Genomic DNA, 14035 nt, shown 5'->3' on the forward strand with positions numbered 1-14035 from the left:
ATTCATCAATCTTAAGTCGTATGCAAAACTTGTTATCAACAATATAATCACAAAAGCTCTTAAAGTTACACACACAAGAGATATTAATATCAAATTATGCTTGAAAGCTAAACATTATTAATGACCCATTAAAACAAGATTTTGAGTTATCATATATCTAGAAAACAAATTTACCGAAAAGATTTGAAATGTGATATGCGAAAAGTAAGGGTTCAATGAAGACCCAAATAACACTAACACTTAATGTGCAAGAGCGAAAAGAACAACATCTTAATGAATAACATAAGCACTGGATGTGCAAAAATACTTTTTGATTTAAAAAGGCATAATGATAAAGAAAAGCACATGCATATAAATGATCAAGAAAGTAGCTTCATAATGCATGATACTTCAAGAAAAAGAATACATACTGAATAAATTTAAGAAAGAGGAGAAACAATAAATACTTAAACTCTTTTTTTTGAGTGACATGCTTCCTGATGCACCGAAGAACAACTTGATCATCGCCTTGCTCTGATACCATGTTAGAAAATGACCTTGAATGCAATAGGTTAAAAAATGAACCGATAAACACACACATAAAGTGCGAATATACAAACCCACTAAGGGGTAACCAAATGCACATAAAGTGCAAACTCATAAACCCACAAAGGGGTGAAGCCAAAATGGCTAAAAAGAATGAATCTTCATTAAGGGAGAGGGTAAAAACCATTAAACATTTACAATGGGGCAAGACCCCTATTTATAAGCCACTAGGAGACCTTGGAAGGGGCTCCACTAGTCGTTGGAGCCCCTTCAACGGTTAGAATTCTAACCGTTGGAGGGGTCCAACGACTAGATGTTGGACCCCATTCCAAGGTTGACTAAAGTCAACAAAAAGAAAAATAAAAGAAGAAAAGAAAAGAAAGAAAAAAAGAGAAAGAATAATTACAGTCATATTCATAATTATGAATATGCCCCAAAATGGAAAATGATCAAAATGCCCCTGAGGGCTTACAATTAAAGAAATATATATTTATATATATGTAAGTAGATAAATATATATAAATAAATAAATAAAAAAAATATATATATATATATATATATATATATATATATATATATATATATATATATATATATATATATATACTGTAACAATTATATATATAGGGTTCAATTTAGACATCAGGTTCTGCTGAACTCAAGCTAGGTTCAACAGAGACGAACCCAATAACCCTCGGTTGCTGGGTTCTACTCTGCTGAACCCGCAAATTCTAATTCCAGGATTTCCCATTGAAAGAATGATGATTTCAGTGCTTATCTACGATAAAACTATGAGAACAACCACGGGTTCAGCAGAGCCGAACCCAACCCAAGAGCCCAAGGCCTGGGTTTAGGTTTTGTTGAACCCCGCAAAATTGAACTTAGGCTGGGTTCGGCCCTTGCAGCAATGAGGGTAGGAGGAGAAGGAAGGAGAGAGAGAGAGAGGAGGAGGAGATGGAAGAAGAAGAAAAAGAGAGGCGGAGAAGAAAGAGAGGAGGCAGTGGAGGGAGGAAGAGAAGGAAGAATAAGAAGGGAGAAGGAAGAAGCTTACCTGTTGCTGCCGCTGCCGTAGGAAGAAGAGGAGGCCGTTGCACTGCCGTAGGTAGGACGAGGAGGAGTGGGGATGAGAGGCGCGGAGGAAGGGTTGAGAAGGGGGGGAGGGGGTAAACAAATATGCCCTACCCCCTTCCCCTCCCCCTCCCCCCCCCCCCCCCCCCACACACACACACACACTTAAAAAAAAATTGGCCCAAAATGGACTCGGTCGTAGTTGACTGAGTCCATTTTTGGGCACTGGGTGCAGTTTACCGCACCCGGTGCAGCTGACTTTTATGATTTCCGCACCCGCGTTGATGCGGGTGCAGTGACCCTTTAGAAGAGTCCATGTGACTTAGTTGATAAAGCATTGACAAATGTGAAAAAAAGGTTGTTAATGTTTATGTTCTAGAAATTTTGAGGCTATATTCTAGGATACATGCTAAATTGTTTTCCAGGTTATTTAATAGAAATGTACATTTCATTCTATATGTTTATTACTTATTAGGGGTAATTTGGTATTTTATCCTTGAAACTGATTTTTTTCCTTTCTTAATTTACGTAAGAACATTATGTAATTTCATTCTTTCATTATTCTTGTATATAATTCCCCAACATTGTATTTTTCACCTTTGGGTGAATGAATATTGATCACTTGTGAGCTCTTTCTTAAAACCCTATTTCCAACTTTATATGGGGGTCGAGCCACCAAAATGTGATTCTCTGCTCTTCTTCCTGGAATCTCAAACCAAGAATTTTTTCAGCTTCTCATTTGTCAGTCCATTGTCTCTGTTATTGAATGCCATGCATCTACGATCAATACTAGATCTGACCAACTGCCCATCCTACCTCTAGTTCTTGACAACCTATCTTTTTTTTTTATTTTTTACTTGAAAAAACCACCCTAGAACCATAGACCTAGTGTAACACATCGATCCGGGACCTCTCGAGTACGGGTTCGTAGGTATTACTTCCCAGAAAGAAAAGTATAAAGTAAACACAATGAAACTATGGCATAATTTTTTTCAAAATTAAAACATTTTCATATCATAACCAAGGTCATATAAGCTATATCATTCATCTCAAAAGCACAAATTCACATGAGGTTCAATAATGACAGTAAAATAAAAGTCTCTACTTGGCTCTCTGGCCATTTGTGAACACTTGGTGATGGAAGCAGCTACGTCGACATGCTCAGGTAGATCTCTTAGAACCTGCCCTTGTAATTATTAAGGGGGTGAGTTTAAAACTCAGTAAGAAATGATTATAAACAATTTAAGACTCCGACTTACAACTGTAGTGGGCTATAAGCTTCTAGTCTTAGTTTAGTTTTCATCACAAAATACACAAGTTTGTTTCTTTTAAATCCTCCCTTAATCTTCTTAAACTCATAGGTTAGCACTCACTCGATGCTAACTATTATACTAGATTGGGTATACCGGTAATAGCCTACTATGGGCGTAGTAACCCGTGTATAATATCTCAATTTTACGGTGTTGGCCAGACTATGAACCACTCTCAGGTGTGATCCACAGATCATGAGACATTGTAGTGAAACGACCCACTGGTATCTAGTCGGGAGTCGGTCTCAGAGAAGCTATACTTGCTCCAAGGTTCGTGGTTCATGCTACATCCTGATTTTCCTATAGTCCCATTAACTGTGTGAAAATAACCCCTAGGATATTTTATGCAACTCTTGTTTCCCATGTAAACTATCTCAAGTTCATTTTCTCTCCATTTCAATTAACTTTTCTCAAGGTTTTCCTAGGGTTCTGATTATTCACAAATATCTAAGCATGCAGAAGATGTAGCATCTCTACATCAATGTAGTGTCTCTACATTAATAAATCATCGGCGGCCCACGCTTATGGTGGCTCTCACTTTGACGACCATCATGTATCTCTTTCTACTCATCGCCTCTTCCAGGATTTATTAGGTTAAGTCTAGCATGCTAAGATAACTCAAATTTGCAATAAACGTAACTGAAAGAAGGGATTTAAGGAAATTACTCAAGTACTAAACTCTATTCACATGCATATAGTTCTTTATTCTCAATAAGCATAGAATATGAATTCTTGTCTAAAATCACATAATTTACTAATATGCACGGGAAATTTAAGGATACATGAAATCATTCTTTGCATTGTAGCTATCTCATGTGCCATCATTTTATCTTTAAGAATGTACAACATCTATATCATACGTGGGATATAAATGTGTTTTCAAACATACATAGTCTCATGCAAGCTATCTCATATAAACAACAAATTATTTATTATTAACTAGACATGCTCATAATATCCCTTACCTCGAATGCAAGAACTAAATTCTCACTCTACAGTCAAGTCTCTCATAGTAGTAGTGGTCATATATGTTCATTACACAAAATTCACTTAATTATCAAACTGACAATTCCTATATTTTACAAAATTACCAAACTACCCCTCTCAAAGGTAATCTGTCAGATCTCGATTTCTGTGCTACGTGTTTGGTCATGAGATAAGGACGGACATATTCCTCTTTGTGTCTTGATTCCAACGAATTAAACCTAATCCGATTATGAGCTCGGGGTGAGAAGTTATGATCGTTTTACTAACTCCATACCATAAGGGTATTTTGGTCTTTTTATTGTGTTGTGGGTCTGATCTTACTCAGTCCAAGTCAGAACTGGGCTCGATCTGTGTATAGTCTAGATTGATTGACTAGAACCCAATTTAGTTGTCTCGAGGGTTCATACGTCTTATACATGTGTATATATATGTACCTCCATATATATATTCAAATACAATTTGATCTTACTTGGTCTGGGCCCACATCGAGACAAAGTGCGTGTGCGTTAACTAACCCAACATAATTTTCTAGCTCTTTCTCTCTTTCTTAGAATTAGACAATACCGCAAAAAGGATAGACATATGATAGATCCTAGAATTAAGTGGTGGGCACTGAAAGAAGCTAAACAAGGAATGTTTGTAGAGCGGGTAGTTAAGGAAGTTGATTGGTGTCTCGAGGAAGATTCAGAATCTATGTGGAATAAGATAGCGGGTGGCATGAGAAAGGTGGCTAAGGAGGTATTGGGTGAGTCTAAAGGCGGTGCACCGCTAGGTAAGGATACATCGTGGTGGAACGAGGATGTCAAATTAGCTATTAAGGTTAAAAGAGAGTGTTATAGAAATCTAAATAAAAATCGTGATAATGAGAATTTGGAGAAGTATATGATAGCAAAGAAGGAAGCTAAAAAAGTAGTTCAGAACGCGAGGGATAAGGTATATAAGGAGGTTTATGACAAGTTGGATACCAAAGAGGGTGAAAAGGATATTTATAGGCTTGCAAAGATGAGAGATAGGAAATCGAGGGATCTGGGTATGGTTAGATGTATCAAAGATGAAACGCAAAGGGTTTTAGTCAAAGATGAGGAGATTAAGGAGAGATGGAAAGATTATTTTGATAAGCTATTTAATGAAAGTTATGCTCAGGATCTTGGAGACTTTTCAATTTCTTTTCATGAGATGAATCGTGACTTCATGCGCAAGATTCAAAAGAAAGAAATTGCAGAGGCTTTGAAGAAAATGAAATCAAGAAGGGCAGTTGGCCCAGATGGTATACCTATCGAGGCTTGGAAATGCTTGTGAGAGAAAGGTTTAGAATGGTTGACAAATCTTTTTAACAAGATTTGGCGGACAAATAAGATGCCTAATGAGTGGAGGAAGAATACTTTGGTGCCTCTATATAAGAATAAGGGTGATATACAAGATTGCACAAACTACCGTGGTATAAAACTCATGAGTCATACTATGAAACTTTGGGAGAGGGTGATTGAGTCTAGGTTGAGGAAGATTGTCATGATATCGGATAATCAATTTGGTTTTATGCCTGGAAGATCAACTATGGAAGCTATACATCTTCTTAGACAACTTATTGAGAGAAATAGAGAGAGGAACAAAGATTTGCATATGGTTTTTATTGATTTGGAGAAGGCTTACGATAGAGTACCTAGGGACGTTCTCTGGTGGACAATGATGAAGAAAGGTGTTTCTCTTAAGTACATTAGTATAATTAAAGATATGTATGAAGGAGTAGTAACCAATGTCCGCACTTGTGGAGGGGTGACAACCAATTTTCCTATAACGGTTGGATTACATCAAGGATCTGCTTTAAGCCCTTTCCTATTTGCTATAGTGATGGATGAGCTTACGAGATTAATTCAAGAAAATGTGCCGTGGTGTATGTTGTTTGCTGATGATATTGTTTTGATTGATGAGTCTAGAGCTGGGGTTAATGCTAAGTTAGAATTATGGAGACAGACATTGGAAGCAAGAGGTTTTAAGTTGAGTAAGAGTAAGACAGAATACATGGAATGTCGATTTAGTAAGCAACGAAGTAGTGATGGGAGTGTAGTGAAGCTTGGTGAGCACGAATTACCGGTGGATGATTCTTTCAAATATTTGGGATCTATCATTCAAAAGTATGGAGAAATTGATGGAGATGTAAATCATTGGATAAAGGTTGGGTGGATGAAATGGAAGAGTGCAACTGGAGTGTTGTGCGATCGTAGAATGCCATTGCGGTTGAAAGGAAAGTTTTATAGGACGACTATTAGGCCCGTTTTACTATATAGTACAGAATGTTGGGCTGCCAAGAGACATCATATTCAAAAAATGAGTGTAGCTGAGATGCGTATGTTGAGATGGATGTGTGGAAATACAATAAAAGATAAGATTCGGAACGAGGAGATACGTAAGAAGGTAGGCATTGCACCCATTGAAAATAAGATGAGAGAGAATCGTTTACGGTGGTTTGGACATATTCGACGAAGGCCTAATGATGCTCCAGTTAGAAAGATTGAGAAATGAGAAAATATATTAGTTAAAAGAGGTCGGGGTAGGCCTAGGAAGACTTGGATGAAGGTGATAAGAAAGGATATGAATGCTTTGAACCTCACCGAATGTCACATGCACCTTTCTAATTAGAGGTAATTAATCCTAAGTAAATGATTCACATTTATGGCCATAATCAAAATGTGAACAATACTTAGGATTTTTATCTTTTATGTAATAACATTTGATCCACACTTGGGTCTCTTTTTGAAAATCATCATATTTTTTAAAAATTTCCTTCCTTTATCAGAATTTGACATATAAATTAACTTAAAATATATTCATGGCCATAGTCAGGATATATTGAGGGTTAATTTCATTTCAAATTCTATAAAGGCACCAAAAATTTATTTTATTCTTTATTTGAATTCAAATACAGATTATTTTATAATACATCTTTGACCATAGTCATGAATGTATTATAATTTCAATCTTATTTCAATTCTCCTAAAGAATGAAATATGCTTTCTCAAATATAATTTTTAAATTCTCTCACATCATTCATCATTTAGGATAAAATTGCATTTTCTTTTCCAAGTTATTTCTAGTTATCTTAAAAAATCCAAGTGATTTTGAGATAAATTTTCAAATATACTTTTCAAATAATTTTCAGCTGTTATTTATCAAATCAAATTCTATCTTCCAATTCCATTTGATTTTAAATCTTATTTCATAATTCTCAATCCTCATTTCTGAATTTCATATTTTCAAAATTTCCAAATTTCATTCAAATTCTTTATTTTTATCTTTATTTTCAAAATCCATTTCCAGTCTTGAATTTTCATTCAATTTTAAATCAAGGTTTTAAAAATCCTTTTGAAAATTCGAAATCAAGTTTGAGATTTGTCTTGAAATCCAATCCAACTTTCCAAATTATCTTCTGATTTCAAAATTCAAGTTTAAATTCAAGTTTTATTCTCTATTTCTCAAATTCTAAAATTTCCAAGTTTTGTCTAAATTCCAAGTTTGATTCTTCAAATCAACCCTAGATTGAGTTTTTCCAGAAACTAAAACTTGAGATTTACTCTGAATTCCCAAAAATCGATTTTTCAAGTTCTTCTCCAAAGTTCAAAATTCAAATTCCAAACCAAATCAACATTTCAATTTCAGATTCCAAATCCAATTCTCAAATCCATTTCCGATTTCTAAACCAAAATTCGTTTTCATTGCCAATTCTAAATTCCAATTCTATTTCTAAAGTTCATTTTTTTGAGATTTCAATTTCTAAATTCTTTCTTTGAATTACCATTTCAAATTCAATTTCAATTTTAGATTCTAAATTCAAACTCAAATTCAAGATTCATTTCCAATTTCAAATTTTATTTCTAAGACCAGTTTTCAATTCTATTTCAAAGTCTAAAATTCAATTTCCAATTCAATTTTTGTTTCAGGTTTTGAATTCAATCTCAAAATCAAAATTTCTTTTCAAAATCGATTTTCAAAAATCAATTCAATATTCCAAATTCAAAGTTCAAATTGATTTTGAAATTTCATTTTGATTTCAAATTCTATCTCAGTTTCAATTCTCCTTTTCAAATTCATCTTAATTTCAAATTATATCTCAGTTCCAATTCTCATTTTCAAATCTTCCTTCTTCAATTCAAGATCTATCTCAATCTTTGATTATTTCAAACTCAAAAATTCAAAATCTCCTTGTTCAAATCTCAAGTTTTATGTTTAGATTCAAGTTTAAACCTTTCCAAATCGGCTTCAACTGCTTAAACCATTTCTTTGAAATGTTTTCAAACTTATTTCAAAAATCACTTGGAATAATCCAAAGTTCTCGAATTATTCTTCTCAAAAGCATACATCTTTTCATTCATATTAAATAAGCATCATTCAATGTGCATTTTAGACTTAGAATAATTTCTTAGACATTATTTAGGCAAAACAAAAAACATAAATTCGATCATTGGTTTAATTACCCCTGGTAAAGGCGTCAGGAACGGCTGAACCTCGTACCGACGAGTGAATCCCGTCTCTCCATTTTTCTCACAAATTTAAAAAAACGGAGGCGAGTAATTTCAAAATATTTTCAAATAAAGGTCAAGTGAGACCTTGCAAAAGAGTTCCTATCTTCTTTTTTTCTTTCTCTTCTCTCTTCTTTCCATCTTTTATTCCCCTTCAAAAAGGGAAAAAGAGGCTAAAAAGAAAAAAGAAAAAAGAAAAAAGAAAAAAGAAAAAAGAAAAAAGAAAAAAGAAAAAAGAAAAAAGAAAAAAGAAAAAAAAAAGAAAAAAAAATTGTTTTGCAATGATCACAAACGGCCATGATGACAGTTCCTACTTCTTTCCGGTCCAACTCCCATGACCGAGAGAGAGGGTGTCCACGCTTTGTCTCGCCTTCTCCCTGTTCACGGTGGCGCCATCGACAACCAGGGTGGTTGCCGATGGCTGAGACATTGAAGCACATCTAAGATCAGACTATCAAGAATCTTATTAAACACATGTTATACATGAATAATCTAATACAAAACATGAATCCAAATCACACAAATTGATTTTAGTAAACTGATTTTCTAAAAACAAGCATTCAAAAATCGCTTCTTACAAAACCATGTGTTGAGGTTGGATCAGACATCCAAATCACTATAAGCATGACTCTATTATAAAAATTATGCATCAATACATATTAATTTTTCAGCCCGAAAACAATATCAAGAATGGATATGAATCTCTTCAAAACTGATTTTTCTCAATATCGTTTTTGGAGATTTTATTCTTCTGGGAACCCTATGATATTATTCGCACCAATATGAGTGGCTGATATACATATGTTGCGGAGCATATGTGGACAATCCACAATATGCACATGCAACCTAATATCATGTACACAAGCCAGGGTAAGTGTACCTACCTTGAAAAGCCAAAAAAGACAAAATCAACCACCAAAACAAGATTCCGTTACTGTGAAGAGCCTCTCCTCTTAGTTGTAGACCTTCATATGTGTGCACCACCAGCCCTAGCCCAGACCTCAGATGGGCGTGGACTATGGAGGAAGAAGAGATAATAAAGGGGAAAATAAGGAAAGAAGAATAGAGGGGGGTGCGTGCGAATGCAATGCCTCCTTGAATAGATCCCTATGGGTTAGGTAACCCAATACCTCTCTCCTTGCTGGAATTCCAGATGGCTTATCACATCCAACCCAAATTTGGAATTCTAACCTATTAAGATTCTCATATAGATAATTACATATTTTATTTTACTTTTTTTATTCAAATAAGTAGGTGGAGACGTCCTACCTCCTTTGGGATTCATTTACATATGGGTGGAGTCCATTCCTTATGGACTCCTTTCCATGTAGGTGTGCCCACCTGGGGGGCGTCCCACCTAAGAGTCCCATCTTATTGAAATATATACCTATGTCTAATTCCCTAATTAATTAAACTACTTGAATTAGGAAACTTCTTAACCACCTTTGACTCTTATCAAGTTAGAATCCTATGTGGCTTATAAACTTAGAAAGTAGAAAATTCCAACCAAGTAGGTTGGGCCTACGAGTGGGGGAAGACATCCCACCCTCTTGGGATTTTTTTCTTAATTAATTAATTAATTAAATAATTACTTAATTAATTCAAGTCCAAATTTAAATCTAATTAATTCATATTTCTAAATCCGAATCCAATTTACTTCTAAATATATGTGAGACCCAAATCCAAATTCATACTTAATTAGATTCAAAGTCAAATCCATATTCCAATTAAATCCAGTTCCAAATTCATAAAAAATAGGTAGACGATGGGTTTGATTGCCTCATATTTGTTTGCTTGACGCACAAGGCACTTCTTCTCGAATTCTGCCACATGGAACTTCATCTTACGCCAATAAAACTCTTCCTTAATTTGTTGAAGGGTTTTGAAGACCCCTTCATGTCCACCTATCAGAGTTGAGTGAAAATGGTGGAGGAGATAGAGGATGATCTTGGCGTCTTTGGGAAGTATGAATCTCCCTTTGTAAAATACTGCGTCACCCTTTACTTGCTGATGGGGGTGTCCATTAGGGTCCTCCTCGATCGAACTCCGAATCCGTCAAATCCTCTCATCAACTTTTTGAATTTGGCAAGTCTTTTTCCATATATCATGCGTCACTATGGAAATCACATTCAACATTTCCCCTCCTCCTTGATTGGCCCTAATTTCCCGGTTGTTGAGCCTTTGAGCGTTTAGCGAACCAGTATTTTCGTTCTGCTTAAAACTCATTCACATTTTTCCAAAGTTCCATTGGATTGAGACGCCGTGCTGCCCTCTCTGCATCTCATACCAGAGGCGCCAACAACCCATGTGGTTGTGGGCGGCTGAGACAAAGGATGGGCCCCTCTGCTGTCTCGCCTTCCTCATCTTCCCCGTGCGACGCCGGTAACCTGGCAGTAGTTGGCGGATGAGACATAGGGCGCTGCCCTCTATCCCTCCTCTCTACTCAGAAATGCCGACAACCAAGGGCTGTTGGGTTTCACCATTTTTTTTCAACAGTGTCGGCAACCACAGTGGTTGCCGGCTCGTCTCTCTCTCATAATCGACTGGTGCAGACAACCACCATGGTTGCGGGTGCTGTCTCTCTCTCTCTCTCTTTCATAAAATAAAACCATAGAAGAGGGTGGGGTTACCTGTCGTTGGCAGCGTCTCCCAACGTCTCTCTCTCTCTGCCATTTTTCTGAGAAGACGATGGGGTGGAGGGGGTTGTGAGGTTTCTTAAATAAGGACCTTACAACCGTGGGAGCCCCCCATACTCCCACTCTCTCAAATCGTAGAAGGGGGACTTTCTCTCTCTATTTGGATGATGAACTGTTCCTCAATATAAAAAACGATTGCTCATGGTTATCCCAATCCCCTCCTTTTCCCCCTTTTTTTTACTGTGCTCGATCTAGCCAAGCTTGGTGGGCTTGAGCCCACCCAACTTGACTAGATACAGGTTTTACACTTAGTTGCGCTGGCTTTGCCTACCATACATACGGTCGCTGTCCTGACAACGTAAAACTTTGAGGGCTTACCCCTCTCCCCCCGGGAGTCACCAATGACAACCCATCTTCTTAATAGGGGACAACGAGCGGTTACATAATGATGTCATTGTCCATTCACGACTACTCGAAATACCAACCCACATCTGCCAACCTGCTTGTGAAACTTTGGAACCTAAACCAGTAAAAGTGTAAGTTGGCAGCAATGTCTAATTATGGTGTTGGCCCTCATTAGTGCTAGATAAATTTATATATTGATGTAGGAAGCAAGGTTGTAAGTATCGTATCGTTACCCATATCGGTCGGGCCCAAAGTAACAATGTACCGTATCATATCTTATCGTAAACGTATCATAAATGTTTAATAAAAAATTTCAAAAAACACAAAAAAATCAATAAAAATCAGAAAAAAATTAGCAAAAATTCTAAAAAATCATATCACATGTAACAATGATGAATTGTCCAAAATACAACCATAAAATCATATATGAAGCAGTTATGTATCAAACATCAATTATCTCACAAGAATAATGCAAAATATTAAATATCTTGCAATTAAGAACATGCCCCAAGACTCATACTTTCATATTATGGCAATAGTTGTACTCGATTTTCAATCGGTTTTAACTTTTCACTCATTACTTGTGTGTCTCATTGTCATGCCAGATCATCTGATGCCATCTTTGTTGGAAGAGTGTGAAGCCTGATTTTTTATATAAATCTTTAATTTTCTCATGTAACTAGGCGGGGGTTCTAGAGGGGGAAACACCCCCCTGAGGCAAATTTTTTTTAGAGAGTAGCTTTATAATTTTACTCATAATATTTTTTTTACCTTAACCTATTTTTTTGAGTGGGAAAATGGTGAAAATGCACTTTTTTTTACCTTAACCTACTTCTTTGGGTGAAAAAATGGTGGAAATGCATTTCTAATGGCCTCTAGACAAATGGAGAAGTCAGCCCTCAAAAGGTATTTAAAACCCAAAATGAAAAAAAAGTAATTTTCTGCCTTTTTAAAGTGCAACGAAGGTATACGGTATGATACACCCTGTATCGTACGATACGGTACAATACAAGGGTGTATCATACGATACACTCAATACGAGTATTTATCATATCACAAAACCTAAAAGTAATGATACGTATTGTACTATATCGTACGATACAGTACGATACTTACAACACTAGTAGGAAGTATTTAGGCTTTAGTACAGTAATTAATGAAAAACAACCTACACTTGAATTCCTTGCTGATACATTTTCTTGTTCATTAAAATCATGGCACTTCACAAATGTGCACCCTATGCAGGTGATTGGTATGCATTTCATGAACCCACCTCCTGTCATGAAACTTCTGGAGATTGTTAGAGGTGCAGAGACGTCTGAAGATGTCTTTGTTACAGTCAAGGCTTTGGCACAGAGGTAAGATTTTTCAGGTCATTGTTTTAACAAATTTGAATAGTCATAATTTTTCCTACTGCTTTTTTCTGTCTGAGTGTATGGAATCTAAAACATGCCAAACATTTATTTTCAGGCTTGGAAAAACAGTTATATGCTCTCAAGATTACCCTGGATTTATTGTCAATCGAATTCTTATGCCCATGATTAATGAAGCATTTTATGCACTCTATACTGGTGTTGCTACAAAAGAGGACATCGATACCGGAATGAAGCTGGGCACAAATCATCCAATGGGTCCTTTAGAACTTGCTGATTTCATTGGGTTGGATGTCTGTCTATCAATAATGAAAGTTCTTCATTATGGTCTTGGTGATAGTAAGTACTGTCCTTGTCCACTTCTTGTACAGTATGTTGATGCTGGACGCCTTGGACGGAAGCGAGGAATCGGAGTTTACTCCTACAGTGCAACAGCTAACCCAAATCCTCGTCTTTGATGATTCTTGCATCCAGAAATGTGTTGTATCAATTTATGAGTTGGTCAATAAAATTGTACAGATAAAGGGCCATTGTATGTTCTGAGAATGTGTCATTTTACGATGGTAATACCATGCCCCAGAGAATAAAAGGCAGACTGTGTTTATCAATGTGCATTCTATGGTAGTTCTGATTATTTGATTGTTGATAAGTCATTTTGCTGGTTTATTTGTGGTTACTATGGCTAGTACTTGACATGTAAGGGATCTTTATTTGTTCAAAATATTACTCAAGTAACTCACTTTTGGATGAAGGAGTACATTAGTATAATTAAAGATATGTATGAAGGAGTAGTAATCAATGTCCGCACTTGTGGAGGGGTGACAACAAATTTTCCTATAACGGTTGGGTTACATCAAGGATTTGCTTTAAGCCCTTTTCTATTTGCTATAGTGATGGATGAGCTTACGAGATCAATTCAAGAAAATGTGCCGTGGTGTATGTTGTTTGCTAATGATATTGTTTTGACTGATGAGTCTAAAGCTGAGGTTAATGCCAAGTTAGAATTATGGATACAGACATTGGAAGTAAGAGGTTTTAAGTTGAGCAAGAGTAAGACAGAATATATGGAATGTCGGTTTAGTAAGCAACGAAGTAGTGATGGGAGTGTAGTGAAGCTTGGTGAGCAATAAATACCGATAAATGATTGTTTCAAATATTTGGGATCTATCATTCAAAAGTATAACTCCGCCTGTGTAGTTATACACTGCCGGTCCCAA

At 36.1% G+C, this 14035-nt stretch overlaps 1 protein-coding gene across 1 annotated transcript in view; it reads left to right on the forward strand.

The window, feature by feature from the left end:
• Positions 1-13449, forward strand: part of LOC149830995 (3-hydroxyacyl-CoA dehydrogenase family protein) — a 31106-nt gene extending 17657 nt beyond the window's left edge. Inside the window, exons 3-4 of the mRNA XM_090013600.1 lie at positions 12691-12803; positions 12916-13449. Of these exons, the coding sequence (XP_089869726.1) occupies positions 12691-12803; positions 12916-13276 (474 nt within the window). The 3' untranslated portion in view covers positions 13277-13449. The remainder of the gene's footprint in view (positions 1-12690; positions 12804-12915) is intronic.
• Positions 13450-14035: the final 586 nt, after the last annotated feature.

This window comes from Nuphar pumila, chromosome 7, assembly GCF_984573655.1.
Source record: "Nuphar pumila chromosome 7, dmNupPumi1.hap1.1, whole genome shotgun sequence".
In the NCBI taxonomy this organism is placed as follows: domain Eukaryota; kingdom Viridiplantae; phylum Streptophyta; class Magnoliopsida; order Nymphaeales; family Nymphaeaceae; genus Nuphar; species Nuphar pumila.